Source organism: Physella acuta, unplaced genomic scaffold (genome assembly GCF_028476545.2).
Source record: "Physella acuta isolate Inbredline_101_S28 unplaced genomic scaffold, ASM2847654v3 ptg000941l, whole genome shotgun sequence".
NCBI classification, from domain to species: Eukaryota; Metazoa; Mollusca; class Gastropoda; family Physidae; genus Physella; species Physella acuta.
In genome coordinates this window covers 296926-315658 of record NW_026732458.1, presented here as the reverse complement: position 1 = coordinate 315658, position 18733 = coordinate 296926, and the positions used below count along the sequence as shown (strand labels likewise).

The following is an 18733-nucleotide window of genomic DNA, read 5'->3' as shown; positions in this document are numbered from 1 at the left end:
ATTTTAACGAGTAGGCCTACACGATGCTCAGTTTAAACAAGTCGTAAATATCCTAGGCCTACACGATGCTCAGTTTACAAAGGTAGTAAATATATTTTTTTGTGACCGAACGAAAGGATATTTTTGAAAACTTTCTTAGGCAATATTGTTCTAAATTATGGCAGGAATCGATTGGTAAATGTTTCAAGTCGCTAAGTGGTCTGGTTGCCGCGATATGGGCCAAAAACTGCATTTTTTCGAGGTTTTTTGGCTTTTCCGGGAAATCCAGGAAGGAATTCCGGGAATTTTTTTGGCCCACAATTATCCTCGGAACTTGCTTAACATATTTGCTTTTGGAACTAGTCCTCGATATTGCTTCGCTGAGGAGGACCTTAGGGGGGCGCCAAAGTGGGTTGGAAAAAAATTGCGGGGAAGGGAGGTGGAAATCGAAAGTTTGGGGGGGGGGGGGTGTGCAAATCGCAAGTCTGAGGGGGTACAAATGAAAAGTTTGAGCGGGGGGAATTTCAAATCAAAAGTGGTGCCAATCCAAAGTCTGAGGGGTGGGGGGTGCAAAGCAAAAGTTTAAGGTGGCGGAGTGGAAATTGAAATTTTGAGGGGAGGGGTGCACATCGTAAGTTTGAGGGGGGGGGGGGTCAAATCGAAAGTTTGTCCCCGGGCGCCGGAGAGGGTTGCTACGCCATCTGTTTTATAGTCATTCACTGTGTCAAACGCGTCCGTCGGCGCTCGGAAAGAACGCGATTTGGCGCTGCGGGCTAGACTGTGAGCAATATGCCTTTATTATTGCATTTAAATTGTGTTTATGTTATGAGTGTTGTGTTTTTTTTGCGTTTGTGTTTTTTTTTTTGCGTTCGTTTTTTTTGTGTTTAGTTTTGTCCTGTTCCCAAGTTGGTACATTTAAAAAAGATTTACCATGGCGGAGCACGGGATGCAGCTAGTATATATATATATATATATATATATATATATATATATATATATATATATATATATATATATATATATATATATATAGTTTAGATGACGACGCGGGTTCGGGGAGGAGAGATGCCTGGGCAAACGTTCGTAAGAGTGAGAGCGTTTTTGTGAATATCCATGTTCACACCACAGTGTTACCGACACCCGCGCGATGCGCGCTGCGCAGAAGGAATATTCACCCAATGCGGGAACCCGCACCCGCGCGGTTAACTCTGAGGTAATACCCTTATCCCCACCGTGGCGAAGCGCGCAGCGCCATTAACTCTGAGGATACCGACACCCGCGCGCAGCGCATTGCGTTAAAAAATATCCGCCCCAATATCCGCAGCGCGGTAAACTCTGAGGTAATATCCATATCCACACCGTTGCGAAGCACGGGTATAAGCTAGTATATATATATATATATATATATATATATATATATATATATATATATATATATATATATATAATAGGCCTATTTATTATTATAATGCTAGCGCCAGGGCAGCAACCCCAGGCTCTCCTTTAAGCTACGCCACGCCACTGAGAAGTGGGCGACATTTCGCTCGCATGTTTCGAACTATATCTAGATTCTATAACAGATTGTGAAAATACGGTTATAAATTATAGATCTAGATCTAGTATATTATTAGGTTCTAAATCTAGGCCATACAATGTATGATAGGCTACATGGTCTCTATTTGTTGGGTTGATGTGTGTTGTGTTGAGATTCCTAGAACAACAAGGTATTTTTTTGTTTTATCTTTTAGAGAGCTTCACTATGACTAGTACAACAGCCTGTCTTCTTGATTTAGAAATCAAGATCTAACCCTAGCCTATTCATTTAAAAGGCTTTTTTGTTCTTGGTTTACGAGATCTATAGATTCTAGATCTGTTTTTTTTTTGTGTGTGCATATGATAAACGTCTAGATCTAGATCTAGATTCTAAATTTTAATAGAATCTGGTTAATTCTTTTTGGTTTTCGAAATGGCAACACAAATGGAGGTTGATCCACCTTGTGCAGGCGCAGCTGTTATGGCTTCTGCGGGGACCACTGGAAGTGTAACAGTTGCACTTCATCCTCTTGTTATTATGAACATTTCAGAACACTGGACTAGAGTCAAGGCACAGGAAGGCAAACCAACTCAAGGTAGTACATTATCACTAAATTTAGTAAATTGGACGTGTCTATACTAAAAAAACTATACACTATATATACTCAGACTCTAGTTAGAGTAGAGTCTAGAGTTAGAGCTAGCTAGTAAGAGTGAGTCTATTCTAATATCTATTCACTCTATTCAATAGAGTCTATTGAATAGAGTCTATTCAGGCCTGACTACCCCTCCTCCACAAGAGATGCCTGATTTACAATTTTCTTAATCATCACTTATGAGGATGATGTTCTTAAAACTATGGTTTTTAAACAGCACATCACACCAGCCCCCATCTACACACTACACAAAGTACATGGGGTGTCCATAAATAGCCATAAATGACATCACACTCCAAGGCTTTTATAGATCAACCCTTGAATCCTTGGCAGTACTAGATCTAGCCCCCATTCCATGGCCCCAACCAACCAGCCGTGTTGTATTGAGTTAATAAAATCAAAACAATATGCCCCTAACACTGCGTTTACACTTACAACATGTATACTATAATACATTTCTAGAACACAAAGCCCACCAAAAGTTATTTTTATCTGGAACAATTTTCTCCACAGAACATGTATACTTAAGCGTTCACACTTACAGAACATGTTATAGAACATTTTATAAAACAAGCATGACCTTTGACCCGGAGCGTCTGCTATATAGGCCGAGATAATTAAAATAAAGAGTAATCAAAGTAAAAAAAAAACCTAGATAGTGGGCACAGAGCTTTATTTTTTTAAAAAGGAAAATGGTGTAGCCACGGTGCTTGCGATTCAACAATGAATTATCTAAAAATTAGAGAACATGCAACATTTTATACATTTATTGGAGTGCCAGCTACTGGAACTAGACAGTTTATATAAATATAATATTGTGTATAATACCAACGCAGTGTGATATGAACATTTAAATAGGTCAGGCCACATACCAGACATGCATAGTGTTGTGTGTAGTGCCTTAACCAAAATTAATCTCCCTTCATGATCATTAACAATATTTAAATATTTAGCTAATGGAGACAACCGAGTTGGCGAGAATCCTTCCATCATATGGATTAAAAACATGCTCATTTAGATTTTGCAATTAAAATGACTGTAAAAATAATAAAAAAATAGAAAACTTAAGCCTAAAAGTAATTCAGAAATTTTATATTTTTAGAATCAATGTTATGAAAGTTGCAAATCCAGATAACTTGAAAATACTTTTTTGAGTTTAAGGCTACTTTCTATTTATTTTCATCAAGCCTAAGTTATAACTCGAAGTTTCACTTTCGTAAGACAAATCTTGATTGGTTGTACAGGAGCTCTGAATTCGATACTCTCAAAATGCCACTTCATACAAAATCAGGCCTGACTGATAGGTATAATGTCCTACTGCAGTTGTTTGGGCGGGCGTTATGTACTGAGAGTAATTGATTAGGGGAGATAATGACGATGCCTGGGGTTAATTAACGGGTTGTTAAAGTAAATTTTCCAACACGTTCTTAATCCCCCATCCCTTTCAGCTAGTCACACATCCTAACACTTATTCCAGCACAAACTTCAATCAACCCAGAGCTAATATGCACATTTACTTGAGTAACTAACATATATTGTGAACACACCAACTAGTATAATAGCCACAAATAATCTATATATATTATTCTCTTCTTGGAGACCCTAGAAAACACCAAGCTGTAAGCTAGCCTCCTAGCAGCCCCCCTCTCTTCCTCTCTAGGCATATCGCTACCACACCCACCCCCGCATGGTCTGGTGAGCTGTGGTTCACACTAAATGTTTACAATCGTAGAGCCGGGTTCAGTGACGGCTAAAAAAAGTAGTGAGCTTTGTAGTGTAAGATTGGGAAAAAAATTATTACTTTTTAATTAATTGGGTCTTAAAAATTAAATTTTAAACACATTTTTTTCACATTAAAGTTATTATTTTCTTATTACAAAAACGGACAAAGTATCTAAAAGTGCAAAAAACCCATTATGATGAAAAAAAAAATCAGGATTTTGATTTCCTTAAATAATGCAAAGACTAATGTAATCTGTTTCTTATTTCCAAAGTGCTGGGTGCCCTGATTGGTCAACAAAAAGGAAGAAAAATTGAAGTGATGAATTCTATAGAACTTGTGTTTGATGTTGTTTGTGATGATGTCATCATCGACATGGAGTATTATAATTTAAAAGAGGGACATTGTAAGGCCCATTTCAGTTCTCTATTGATACAACCTTGAACTTGACCAGATAACACTGCCATCTAACATCTTATTTGACTTAAATGGTACATTTCTTGACAGACTCATCCCAGTATATTTGTATTAGACGTGATGGACAAACAGACAAACAACAGATTTATTATAAATTTATTTTTAGATAAACAAGTGTTTAGTGAGATAATTATTTCAAGCAAGTAAGTGTTTAGTGAGATAAATATTTTCAGATAAACAAGTGTTTAGTGAGATAAATATTTTCAGATAAACAAGTGTTTAGTGAGATAAATATTTTCAGATAAACAAGTGTTTAGTGAGATAAATATTTTCAGATAAACAAGTGTTTAGTGAGATATTTTCAGATAAACAAGTGTTTAGTGAGATAAATATTTTCAGATAAACAAGTGTTTAGTGAGATGGACTTTTTGGGCTGGTACTCCACTGGTGATGGTCCCACAGAGTCAGACATCAAAATACATAAGCAGGTGAGGTGGGGGAGGGGGGTATTATTGACATAGGCAGGTGGGGGTGTCTCCTACATAGGCAGATGAGATGGGTGTTATGGTATCCCACATTAAGAGGTTTAGTGGGGGGGAGGGGGGGGGGGGGAAGTGGCGATTAATTAACTAATCAAGTGATTTTTGGTCACTACTAATTTAAATATAATTTTCAGTTTTTTACCATCAATGAAAGCCCAGTTTTTCTGCAGTTAAATCCTCAAGCAAGGACTTCAGACGTAAGTGTAAACTAGTTTTTGTTTATTGAGTAGCTCCAGATTTTTAGTGCAAATTTTGCTTATGATCAAAGTCATCCATTAATGGATAGCCAGAGCCAAACTTTTGTTCACTTCTGTGAGTGATGCAGGTGGAGGGGAGGGGGAGGGGGGGATCAGGTCCATGTGGATGTAACAATATACAGATGTAAGATTTCTGCTTTATAGAGAAATTAGCTTTTTCTGTTTCCAGGAAAAACCCTGGTATTTTCACAACAAAATTTGGTAAACTTCTCAGCTGATGCACATTTTCAATTGTGCCTTGATAAAAATAGAAAGAAATAGGCAAATGAATTAGCAGGACTAATTTATTGTGCCGAGACATGCACAGCTAGCATTAAACCAATCTTATTTCACTTGATGGCCACTCACTGATGGCTATGAGTACTGTAGCTAATCCAGTTGACTATTAGAGTATTGTCTCATTAATACTTTTTCTATGGGCGATATTTAAATACCTCATATTAAAGTTGTTACTCAAGTACCTGTAGTATGCATTGCTGCAATCTCAGAAGAAATTAATGGACACTCATTAAGATAACATTTAGACACTCATGATAACATTCAATTGTTACTGATGATGTATTTTTAGGCGTGACTGTGAGCTAATTTTGTGTGGAGTGCTCTCAGGACACCACACCAGAGTGGCCAAACTTTTTATAAGGGTTACATCAGCAGGTTACCAATCCTGTATTTTCAGATGTGTGACCTAGTTTTCTTGAACTTTATTGTCCACACTACCTCCCAGATGACTGATGGTGTCCTGTATGAAAATCTTGAGTGTATGTTGTTCACCCTCTGTAATACTGAAGAAGAAAACTCGTCTTTGACTGTTTAGGTGTCAGAGGCATTTTGGGGCACTATCTTCAACCACTGTTGCTCTATTACAGGGGCGCTGGGTGTGGACAGTGGGTCAATATATTCATTAAATTTTGTAGCCCACTGTATCCCTATTGTAGGGTGCTCTTTAAAATGAATGTAGGCACCATATTGCTCATTGGGGAGCCCTGGGTATTCCAGATCACTCTACTGCTCTGGCTCATGTACCTGGTGTGGTTTTACAGTTGAAAAAATGAGTAGCACTGAACCCTGTGCAGGATAATCAATCATCAGCTTTAAGATAGCCGTTGGGTATCTCTGGGCATCCAATAAATTTTTTAAATTCAAAAACTTATGCAGGTTTTTTTCGCATTAACTCCCTTGACAGTCTTATGAAAGATGTATCAATGCATAGAGGCACATACACAGACACCCATAGATACAGATACTTTCCTTTTTACAAGCTTATACTAAACTTGCATTCTCTGTCTGTCACGCTTTTTCTTTATGAATGGAAATTTGGACCACTTCTAACCAACCAATTTCTCTGAAACTTGACCCGATGACATTGCCGCCATCTAACATCAAATTTGACTTAACTGGATGCTTAATTAATTTTTAAAGAATGAATTAAAATTTCCTGTATAAAGTACTATTACAGCTCTATTATATGCACATTTTTGTGTTCATTTAATGCCAAATTGTTTAAAAATATTAGACATTTAAAGTGCTGAAAAAAATGCATAAAAACATTTTAATGACAAGCTTGTATGTAATTATAGTAATAATGCACTAAAAAAGAGAAAATAAATGATTTTCTGTAAATTTATTATTAAACTATTTTAATTACTATAAAGAAAAGCGTGAATTGCTTCTTAAATAGTAAAGATATTCATACATAATAAAGCAACCCACACTTTTCTTTGTAAAAGTAAAAAATTCTCTTTAGACCTAGCAGTCCATTGGGTAGATGAAGTAGCGTTCATGTTTTTTGACCTTAGCATATGAAGGGAAAATGTGGTTAGCACTTTGCCCAGCCGTCTTTACTTTCCCTAAATGAGTTACCCATCGGATTCAAACTCAAGACTTTCAGGTTACCAGACTGCACCTTCCGCTTAAGCAATTATTTAAATAGTAGCTCATTATTGTCTTATATTCAAAGAAAACCATTTATTTTCTCTATTTTTGTGCATTATTACATAAAAGCTTGTTTTAAAATTATTTTTATGTATTTTAAAAAACATAATTAGATTTGGAGCCGTGCTTTTATGTTAAAAACAAAAACATTGTCTTAGGTTTTTGACAGTCAATATCATTTTGATGCTGGTAACATTATTATAATGTGTAAAAATTAACATCTGATTTTTAAGTTGAAATGACATAAACAATCATTTAAAAAAAATTGCTAATCAAAACATGTAACTTTTCTAAACACATTGTAGTTCCTTCTCAAATAAATATTTAATAATGGACATTTAATAATATTTTTATCTGGACAGTATTAAGTGATGAGACATTGATATTTGTTTTTATTTCAGTTGCCAATATCTATGTATGAATCTGTTATAGATCTTGTGAGAGGGGAGGTAAGTCTCTTTACTAATTATTCTAATCTAAATTTTTCTACTTCTCATTGGTGTGGAATTATGGTTTTTTTTTCACTGAATCATCTAACTAGGCCACTGTTTTATTTGTTGACATCCCATACACTCTTGCTACTGAAGAGGCGGAGAGGATTGGAGTGGACCATGTCGCTAGGATGTCAACAGCTGATACTGGAGATTCTTCCACAGGTTCAAGATGTGGTCTAGTTGTGTGGTGTGGTCTAGTTGTGTGGTGTGGTCTAGTTGTGTGGTGTGGTCTAGTTGTGTGGTGTGGTCTAGTTGTGTGGTGTGGTCTAGTTGTTTGATGTGGTCTAGTTGTGCGGTGTGGTCTAGTTGTGCGGTGTGGTCTAGTTGTGTGGTGTGGTCTAGTTGTGTGGTGTGGTCTAGTTGTGTGGTGTGGTCTAGTTGTGTGGTGTGGTCTAGTAGTGTGGTGTGCTCTAGTTGTGTGGTGTGGTCTAGTTGTGTGGTGTGGTCTAGTTGTGTGGTGTGGTCTAGTTGTGTGGTGTGGTCTAGTTGTGTGGTGTGCTCTAGTTGTGTGGTGTGGTCTAGTTGTGTGGTGTGGTCTAGTTGTGTGGTGTGGTCTAGTTGTGTATCCTAGTCTGTAGAAATGTGTCACTCATCTTTAATCTTTGGATTTTCTTTTCAGCTGAACATTTAGTTGCCCAACACAGTTCCATTAAAATGTTGCACAACCGAATCAAGATTATTCTAGCTTACATCCAGGCAGCTCAGAAAGGTAACTTGCTCTAGCTTACATCCAGGTGGCCCAGAAAGATAACTTGCTTTAGCTTACATCCAGGTGGCCCAGACAGATAACTTGCTCTAGCTTACATCCAGGTGGCCCAGAAAGATAACTTGTTCTAGCTTACATCCAGGTGGCCCAGAAAGATAACTTGTTCTAGCTTACATCCAGGTGGCCCAGAAAGATAACTTGCTTTAGCTTACATCCAGGTGGCCCAGAAAGATAACTTGCTTTAGCTTACATCCAGGTGGCCCAGAAAGATAACTTGCTTTAGCTTACATCCAGGTGGCCCAGAAAGATAACTTGCTCTAGCTTACATCCAGGTGGCCCAGAAAGATAACTTGCTCTAGCTTACATCCAGGTGGCCCAGAAAGATAACTTGTTCTAGCTTACATCCAGGTGGCCCAGACAGATAACTTGCTCTAGCTTACATCCAGGTGGCCCAGAAAGATAACTTGCTCTAGCTTACATCCAGGTGGCCCAGAAAGATAACTTGTTCTAGCTTACATCCAGGTGGCCCAGAAAGATAACTTGCTTTAGCTTACATCCAGGTGGCCCAGAAAGATAACTTGCTTTAGCTTACATCCAGGTGGCCCAGAAAGATAACTTGCTTTAGCTTACATCCAGGTGGCCCAGAAAGATAACTTGCTCTAGCTTACATCCAGGTGGCCCAGAAAGATAACTTGTTCTAGCTTACATCCAGGTGGCCCAGAAAGATAACTTGCTTTAGCTTTCATCCTGGTGGCCCAGAAAGATAACTTGCTTTAGCTTACATCCAGGTGGCCCAGAAAGATAACTTGCTCTAGACCCATAAAAAGTGTGATTTGAATTTCTTTCAGGCGAGGTGACAAAAAACTTGGATCTCCTGCGGGAAGCTTACAGTTTGTCTTACAGGTTGCCTGTACTCAATTCAAAAAGATTTCAAGAAGACTATTATACCGTAAGTCAAGCCAGTTGCCACTTGTCAGTGCTCAGTGGGGGGGGGGGGGGGGGGGGGGGGAAGGAGAGGAGAATAATAATAGGGGAACTGGAAAGTAGTTGATTACAGTGTAAATGTAATTTTTCTTGCAGCAATGTAATGATGTTTGTTTGATGGCCTACCTGGGGGCTATGACCAAAGGGAGTAACACAATGCATCAGGTGAACATTTTAGTATCAAAATCTGAAGCTGGCCAGCAGAGCTTTAGTTGGTAGTATTGTTAGAGCAGAAGAAAACAAAACGAGCTTGGTGTACTTGTGATAAATGCTTGATCTTTCATTTCAGTTTTTGAACAAGTTTAATGTGCTCTATGATAAGGGCATGGGACGAAGAATGCGAGGACTCTTCTTTTAGAAAACTACTTGTAATTTTTGTTTATCAAGATAAAGTGTGAACGCTGCCCGAATTTACTCTAGTTTGTATTGGGCTAGTTGATTCATATTGTTTGTATTTTCATATAATGGTTGCAACAAAATCACAGCGATTAAATTTCCATTTGAAATAAATTGTTTTCTGTGTGAGAATCTGTTACTGTATTCAAAGTGTAGCCAGCTCCCTGAACCTTTTACACACCTACACTACCCCCTTGACCTCACCCATAAAACCCACACACATTTTCCAACACTACTGCCTCTTAAACATTTCCCTAACACCCAAAACTTTTCTTACTATAATTGTCTGCCAGGGAAGTAGCAGAGAAGAAATACCTTATTTATTGTTGTCCAGAACAGAAGAGTTATCGGAAATGTATAACATGATAAAAATATTTTTTGTGTTTGGTTGCAACATTTGAATGGGTTTTATTAAGCCATTTGTTTAAGTTTGACATTGCCTGTAAATTGTCAGACTTTGGGGCTAATAATTAAAAAGGTTTTTGTGTTGTTGAAGAGCACATTTATTGTTAGCATGTTTCAGCTCAGATTTCTGCTACAAAGGTAATTACCATTGAAAGAAGTCTGTCAAAATTGTTCTAAAAGACAGTCATTTAAAATTAGCTTCAACTTTAAACAAAAATTCCATTATACGTTATTAAATTGGAATATTTTGTTTAAAATATTCGTTAGATAACAGGTCTGTTGCACTACAAGACCCATCACTCCCAACCCTCAACCAGCTATTTTATGTAAATATCTACCTATTGCACCAAGTGACTTTAAGCTTCTTCCATTCCAATACACCCGTCCCTCCTCAAACATGTCTTGCCTAAATTTCAGCTGATCACCTCCTAGTGCAATCTTTGATATTTTTAAACTATTTACCATTTAATACAATGTTTAAATGAAATGAACATATAAATCATTTTATGAATGAACAAATATGCTCTGGTCAAATGGTAGAGCTTACCTCTGCCAACTCATAAACCTTGAGTTGGGATACCAAGATTGAGTCTATTGCATGTCTCTGATTGATACATAAATCACATTAGGGAAACAAAGGTGGCTAGTCATAGTGCTGGCACACTATTTATTTGTGTGCCTAGGTCATTGAAACTGTGAACTCTACTTCATCTGCCCCATGTCTTGGGCACAAAGAGGAAAAAGATGATAGTCATCACTACCAGTAAATGTTCAAAACTGAAAAAAAATGAAACAAAACAATTATTGTTGTGAAAAATTTCATTTCTATATAAATAATAGTGTAAACTGTTGTAAATCAATTCCTGTTAGCTAATCCAACAGCTGATAGTTTTCATCCATGTCATGAATTAAAGAATTCACCAGATATTCCACAGTCGGGGCACAGCCAAGCATATCTAGGACAAGAAAATACAGCAGTCAAATACAATGGTAGAAAACAACACACAGTATTTTAATAGGTACATGACAACATAAAAATACAATGTTATTCCAATACCATCAAGTAATAAAATACAAATAATCCTAATATATAAAAGCCCAATTGCGCACTTCTGTCTTTCTCCCTCTCTCTCTGTCCACAACATTTTTGAGGTTATGTGATCAGTATGTTCAACGATATATGGAGAACTTAAAGATACAAACTTTTGTTGAAAATAATATGTTGGATGTTTTAAATGTATTAACTAAATTTTATTTAAAGAAGGAAAATTAAAAAAAAAAAGGCATATCCGAATGTAGAAACACATTTTTAATTATGCAACCAGAAAAGTGTTTATGGTTGTGACAAGAACACAAAAAACAAGGTCGTCACATGCCACATGTGCTACAGTAAGTACACAACACTAATGGCTTCATCTTCCAATTGTCGAATATGAAGACATGAACTATTTCAGTCAAATTTGATTTAGATCTAGATTTTATAAATCTACTTGTCAAGACCAAGTGCTATGAAATGTATACAATTTTTTTTGGTCAAACTAATAAAATTACTTTAAAAAACAACATGATGAACAGCCAGGTTTTTATCATAATCATTTCATTCTCTTAATCAGTGTGTGCATTTTATACGGCGTTGTGTTGACTTAATTTAATGATTTGGTTTTCATTTTTCAAATAGGTATTGTTATGTTATGTGTCGGATTTTTAGCTATTTAGTTATTTCTTTGCTTCGTCATGAATATCGATCAACATGTAGTAAAGCACATTGTGTTTTGACCAATAACTGTTTTTTAAAATATTTTTCTAAAACATGTATAACATTATAATATACAGGCCTATAATTCACGTGTAACGGGTATCGAAGGCTAGTATATAAAGAAATACCTTGAACAATCTGCCTTGGGTGTTTTTCTCCACCATGTGATAACATTTCTTTCCTGTACATCAAACCCATTGACCTGAGAATTAATGTAATGGAAGATTTCAACATTAGCGTAATGGAAGGGAGGATTTCAACATTAGCGTAATGGAAGGGAGGATTTCAACATTATGTTGTGGACATTAAACATGCAGATATGACACTTGTCACCTGTTAAAAGGATCAGCTTTGAAACATGTGTGCCAGACCTGGGCAGCCACTGCTCTAGATACCAGGTAGGCGTAATACCTGGCACCATAGCCAACCAAATGTCCAAATCTCAGCTGCCAGGCCTGGGGAGAAGCAAAAGTTAACAGGTAGACCTAGGGCAAATGGGTGAGAATAATATTGTGGATTTGATCCTGGTATCGTTGTAGTTATCAAGAAAAATAAAGACTCACTGTATCAGGCACATAATCTATGTTATAGTACTTTGATTGCAACTGTGCAAGTATTGCAGTGGTTGAGCCTTGTAATGGATGGCAACCATGATAGATCTGGTCTAGGATGGAGAAGAAAACCTGTTGCTGCATATCCTGCACAAATACAAACAGATACATCTGGAACATGGGGCACACAACTAGTGGAACATCTGGGGCACACAACTAGTGGAACATCTGGGGCACACAACTAGTGGAACATCTGGGGCACACAACTAGTGGAACATCTGGGGCACACAACTAGTGGAACATCTGGGGCACACAACTAGTGGAACATCTGGGGCACACAACTAGTGGAACATGGGGCACACAACTAGTGGAACATCTGGGGCACACAACTAGTGGAACATCTGGGGCACACAATTAGTGGAACATCTGGGGCACACAACTAGTGGAACATCTGGGGCACACAACTAGTGGAACATCTGGGGCACACAACTAGTGGAACATCTGGGGCACACAACTAGTGGAACATCTGGGGCACACAACTAGTGGAACATCTGGGGCACACAAATAGTACACAATTTTACAAGTGGTATCTTACTTACAGAAGCTGCAAACATTTTTTTAGAATCACACAAGTTGACTATGTCATTTGTTTTCATGGGTTCACCAGTTTTGTAATGACGAGCGAATGTGGTAAGTACCTGAAATAAATTGGGTAATGTTACAAGGACAGAAAAATAAAATGATGGCCTAGGGAAGCAACAGATGACCTTACCCTGGGTTCAGATGCAAAAAACTCCATGAGCACAGATGGGACCTCAGCAAAATCTGTGGGGCACCTGGTGCCTGAAACACGAATTTTGTGCTAGACATGACATCATTGATAACTTAATCTAGACATGACATCATTGATAACTTAATCTAGACATGACATCATTGATAACTTAATCTAGACATGACATCATTGATAAGCTAATCTAGACATGACATCATTGATAAGTTGATCTAGACATGACATCATTGATAACTTGATCTAGACATGACATCATTGATAAGTTGATCTAGACATGACATCATTGATAACTTAATCTAGACATGACATCATTGATAACTTAATCTAGACATGACATCATTGATAAGTTGATCTAGACATGACATCATTGATAACTTAATCTAGACATGACATCATTGATAACTTAATCTAGACATGACATCATTGATAACTTAATTTAGACACGACATCATTGATAAGTTGATCTAGACACATCATTGATAAGTTGATCTAGACATGACATCATTGATAAGTTGATCTAGACATGACATCATTGATAAGTTGATCTAGACATGACATCATTGATAAGTTGATCTAGACATGACATCATTGATAAGTTGATCTAGACATGACATCATTGATAAGCTAATCTAGACATGACATCATTGATAAGTTGATCTAGACATGACATCATTGATAAGTTGATCTAGACGTGACATCATTGGTGATCCTGACTTAATCCAAGTATGACATCATTGAATGAACCCATGCTGATTGAACTTTGTATAACCCTAGCCACAACTTACCTGTAACATGTTGATACCTTGTTCTGCCCAACATTGAATGCATAGCGTGGCCAAATTCATGGAACAGATTGTCCACATTGCCGGGACTCAGCAGTGTGGGAAGGTTGGAGTTTTGTGGGCTGGACAAGGAGAGTTGTAAGACAACAATTGGGTGTTGATAGCTTCCATCTTCCCGTCTGCGCCCTCCCTGGATAGTGTAGTGGCAGTCCTACAGAGAGCAGGCAACTCTTATTTCAAGTTCTTAACAAGTCAATTAAAATATGAGTGAGCTCCCCTTAACATAATTCTATATAATACACAATAAGGGTTGGGGTGGCACTTAGAAATGGTTGGTGAGTTGATGACAAAAACAAACAGAAGAGAAAAGTTATTAGAATCTGCTGTTTCTTGAGGATAAGATCTCAAATGATCAAATCCTGAAGGTTTTTGGGATATACCTACTGGATATCATTCCAAAGTTCATTGAAGCCTATTTATAGAATCTAATACTAAAGAATGAAATTTCATCCAATTAATGACAAACACAAAGAAATAGTTTACCCCATTCAAAAAGGTGTCAAACATAAAGATTTGTTCAAATCTTGATTTTTCCATCACTATATTTCATATAAGGTAAAAAGTTTCAGGCAAACACATCATCTCATTAACTTTTCCAGTTTGTGCTTAAGACACACCGGGAAGATGAAGTAGAGTTTATCTACTTCAGACACCTCAGCATATGAAGGGATAGTGTGGTCAGCACTTTGCCCAGACACATAGTCTTCTTCTTCTTCTTCGTTCTTAATTTTTAGTGTTGGAAGGGATCGAGCCTTATCTTCCAGAGGGTTTGAACTCGAATTTTTTTTTTCGAATTTATCAACCATGAACTTTGCCGACTCGACCATGCTTCCATCACAATTAAGCGTTATGTGTCAACTGGTTATGCGCCATTGAGGCCATTGACTCCGATTTCAGCCTTTGTCCAACCAAGAACAAACTACAAGGCAGCAGTTTTTTAATTTTGGAGTTGTCTCTCCCCAGTAGATGAGTGGCTGTCCCCAGCTAACGAGCTTCATCTGCCCGAGGATTCGAACTCGAGACTTTTCGGTTTAGCAACCATGAGCTTTACAGACTCGACCACGCCGACCCCTAGACACATAGTACCTTCATACTTCTATACCATCAGACTCACTGATTCACTCTGCTCTAATGGGTACCCAACACAGGTTGGGGATCAATATTCATGTTACAGGCCACTAGAATTTCTACAAGATGGTTCAATTTCTATCACAAGACAGGGTTCAATTTCTATCACAAGACAGGGTTCAATTTCTATCACAAAACAACAAGACAGGGTTCAATTTCTATCACAACACAGGGTTCAATTTCTATCACAACACAGGGTTCAATTTCTATCACAACACAGGGTTCAATTTCTATCACAAAACAACAAGACAGGGTTCAATTTCTATCACAAAACAAGACAGATGCAAAGAAAACCAAAGATCAAACCTGGTTAGGCTTGCCATATCGCTCAAAAAAATCACAATAAATGTAGCCTAGAACACCATCAGATTTGTCCACCACAGCCTAAAAGAAAATGTGTTCAACAACTTTATCATTTGCAATGTCTCAATTACAAAATATATCCCATCTAAGTACATATTTCTAAAAACAGTTGAAATTGGTATAGATTGTGACTAGTAAGTACACCAAAACTAATGGAACCCATTGTGGTACCAAATATTCTGTCAGTTGAGATCTGAGAAAACTAAGGTTAATATATAAGATATATATTTTCTATTTGTGTCAATAAAAAGATAGGTATTTACATATTATATACATAAATATATATATATATATATTATATATATATGTGTATATATGTATATATATATATATATATATTATATATATATATGTGTATATATGTATATATGTATATATATATATATATATGTGTATATATGTATATATGTATATATATATATATACATATATACATATATATATACATATATATATATATATATATATATACATATATATACATATATATATATACATATATATATACATACATATATATATATATACATATATATATATATATACATATATATATATATATATATACATATATATATATATATACATATATATATATATATACATATATATATATACATATATATATATATATACATATATATATATATACATATATATATATATACATATATTTATATATACATATATATATATACACATTTACATATATACATATATATATATACATATATGTATATATATATGTATATATATATATATAAGCAATAGTACACAAAACTTGCCACTTTAAGTGATAGTACATAAAACTTGCCACTTTAAGCAATAGTACATAAAACTTGCCACTTATAACACAAAACTTGCCACTTATAACACAAAACTTGCCACTTATAACACAAAACTTGCCAGTTTATAAATGTCTTGTGCCCAGGCCTCTCCCTGCTCCATCTCCACATGTTGTAAGGAGACAGCAAAGAGAGACTGAAACAGTTGATTGAGACCCTCCATCACACAGCCAAGTGAAAAGTAAGGGAGGCTATCCATGGCAGACATTGCACTCCTGTGACAACATTCATTCATCTTTCATTAGTGGATTGTTACATCCATTTTAAATCTAATCAGTTTCTTTCAATAGACTAATGCAACACTATTTTTAATACTATAAATTAAGTGATTAGAAAAAAAAACTTGCAGTTCAAAGACAATAAGTTGTAGATCTATTTTTAAAACAGTTAAATTCAACAAGCCTATAAAAAAATGCCCACAGTGGAGACCCACCTTTTTTGTCTTCCAATTGCTGTAAGATAAGGTGGATCCCAAGGCTTGATCTTCTAACCACAAATCAAACAAACATCATTAAAAAAACTTAACAAAGTCACTGATAAATATCAACAGTCAACACATAAAATACATAATTTCTATATAATGTACACATTTATAAACCTATCATAATTTCTATATAATGTACACATTTATAAACCTATCATAATTTCTCTATAATGTACACATTTATAAACCTATCATAATTTCTCTATAATGTACACATTTATAAACCTATCATAATTTATCTATAATGTACACATTTATAAACCTATCATAATTTCTATATAATGTACACATTTATAAACCTATCAACATCTTTTCAACAGGTTCCCATAAACACCAGATAAACGTATACACACCAGGCTATCGTAGAAACCAAGTCAACATAAATAACAGGTAAACTAATTGAGTCACCCCCACATCCAAACAATTAAAACTCCCACCCCCACTCACTGATCCAAACAATTAGAATCCCCCCCCCCCACCCCCACATCCAAACAATTAGAATCCCCCCCCCCCCCACCCCCACATACAAACAAACCTCATTGCTATACTTAAAGCATGATGTAAAAGAAATAGAATAAATATATTTCACCGTAGCAGATTTTTCTTGTTCTTGTTTAAGTGCCAACATCATATCATAATCCAGTTTGGTCCTAAAATTTCAAACAAGAATGCAACACACTTGTAAATAGAACCCTAAAAGATTGATTAAAAGACAGTAAAACACACTTCCATTCTTTCTTACTTTTCTATTTTAAAAGATTGAGAGCACATCATTTAAAATGTTATGTCCACCATTAGCTCAGTGACCATCTTTTCTGACCATCACTAGCTCATTGACCAACTTTTTTGACCATCACTAGCTCAATGACCAACTTTTTTGACCATCACTACCTCAATGACCAACTTTTCTGACCATCACTAGCTCAATGACCAACTTTTTTGACCATCACTAGCTCAATGACCAACTTTTTTGACCATCACTAGCTCAATGACCAACTTTTCTGACCATCACTAGCTCAATGACCAACTTTTTTGACCATCACTAGCTCAATGACCAACTTTTTTGACCATCACTAGCTCAATGACCAACTTTTTTGACCATCACTAGCTCAGAGACCAACTTTTCTGACCATCACTAGCTCAGAGACCAACTTTTTTGACCATCACTAGCTCAATGACCAACTTTTTTGACCATCACTAGCTCAATGACCAACTTTTTTGACCATCACTAGCTCAATGACCAACTTTTCTGACCATCACTAGCTCAATGACCAACTTTTTTGACCATCACTAGCTCAATGACCAACTTTTCTGACCATCACTAGCTCAATGACCAACTTTTTTGACCATCACTAGCTCAATGACCAACTTTTTTGACCATCACTAGCTCAATGACCAACTTTTTTGACCATCACTAGCTCAGAGACCAACTTTTCTGACCATCACTAGCTCAGAGACCAACTTTTTTGACCATCACTAGCTCAATGACCAACTTTTTTGACCATCACTAGCTCAGTGACCAACGTTTTTGACCCTCACACACTAACAAATTAACAACAGCTCTACTTGCCTTGACTGTAGTTTCTGGGCCAGCAACTCAAGAAAGTTGAGAATATTTTCTGTAATAAAACATAATGTCAAGATTAACCAGTTGATATACATTGGGTTGATAAACAGAGAGTAGAGTCCATATACACTGGGTAAATTAACAGAAAGTCCATATACACTGGGTAAATAAACAGAGAGAGTCCATATACACTGGGTAAATAAACAGAGAGTAGAGTCCATATACACTGGGTAAATAAACAGAAAGTCCATATACACTGGGTAAATAAACAGAGAGAGTCCATATACACTGGGTAAATAAACAGAGAGTAGAGTCCATATACACTGGGTAAATAAACAGAGAGTCCATATACACTGGGTAAATAAACAGAAAGTCCATATACACTG

At 36.4% G+C, this 18733-nt stretch overlaps 2 protein-coding genes across 3 annotated transcripts in view; one reads left to right on the top strand and one right to left on the bottom strand.

The window, feature by feature from the left end:
• Window positions 1-1717: 1717 nt before the first annotated feature.
• On the top strand, window positions 1718-9890 carry LOC131953704 (COP9 signalosome complex subunit 6). The gene is made up of 10 exons (XM_059317029.1): window positions 1718-2108; window positions 4163-4294; window positions 4705-4793; window positions 4982-5044; window positions 7438-7485; window positions 7578-7692; window positions 8150-8239; window positions 9085-9185; window positions 9317-9385; window positions 9510-9890. The coding sequence occupies exons 1-10, from the start codon at window positions 1946-1948 to the stop codon at window positions 9576-9578; spliced, it is 939 nt and encodes a 312-aa protein (XP_059173012.1). The 5' UTR covers window positions 1718-1945; the 3' UTR covers window positions 9579-9890.
• Window positions 9891-10793: 903 nt separating this feature from the next.
• Window positions 10794-18733, bottom strand: part of LOC131953703 (mitochondrial intermediate peptidase) — a 47965-nt gene continuing 40025 nt past the window's right edge. The window contains exons 9-20 of one of the 2 annotated variants that reach the window (XM_059317027.1): window positions 18351-18399; window positions 17370-17430; window positions 16730-16782; window positions 16358-16511; window positions 15395-15472; window positions 13904-14111; window positions 13101-13171; window positions 12928-13026; window positions 12341-12475; window positions 12111-12232; window positions 11906-11979; window positions 10794-10977 (exon numbers count right to left, since the gene is read on the bottom strand). In XM_059317027.1, the coding sequence (XP_059173010.1) occupies window positions 10892-10977; window positions 11906-11979; window positions 12111-12232; window positions 12341-12475; window positions 12928-13026; window positions 13101-13171; window positions 13904-14111; window positions 15395-15472; window positions 16358-16511; window positions 16730-16782; window positions 17370-17430; window positions 18351-18399 (1190 nt within the window). In that variant the 3' untranslated portion in view covers window positions 10794-10891. The remainder of the gene's footprint in view (window positions 10978-11905; window positions 11980-12110; window positions 12233-12340; window positions 12476-12927; window positions 13027-13100; window positions 13172-13903; window positions 14112-15394; window positions 15473-16357; window positions 16512-16729; window positions 16783-17369; window positions 17431-18350; window positions 18400-18733) is intronic. The other variant, XM_059317028.1, reaches the window with a different exon arrangement.

Coding starts and splice junctions, on each gene's coding strand:
- LOC131953704 (XM_059317029.1), top strand. CDS start 1,946: ATGGCAACACAAATGGAGGTTGATCCACCTTGTGCAGGCGCAGCTGTT. Junction 2,109..4,162: donor GGAAGGCAAACCAACTCAAG/GTAGTACATTAT, acceptor TTATTTCCAAAG/TGCTGGGTGCCCTGATTGGT. Junction 8,240..9,084: donor CATCCAGGCAGCTCAGAAAG/GTAACTTGCTCT, acceptor AATTTCTTTCAG/GCGAGGTGACAAAAAACTTG.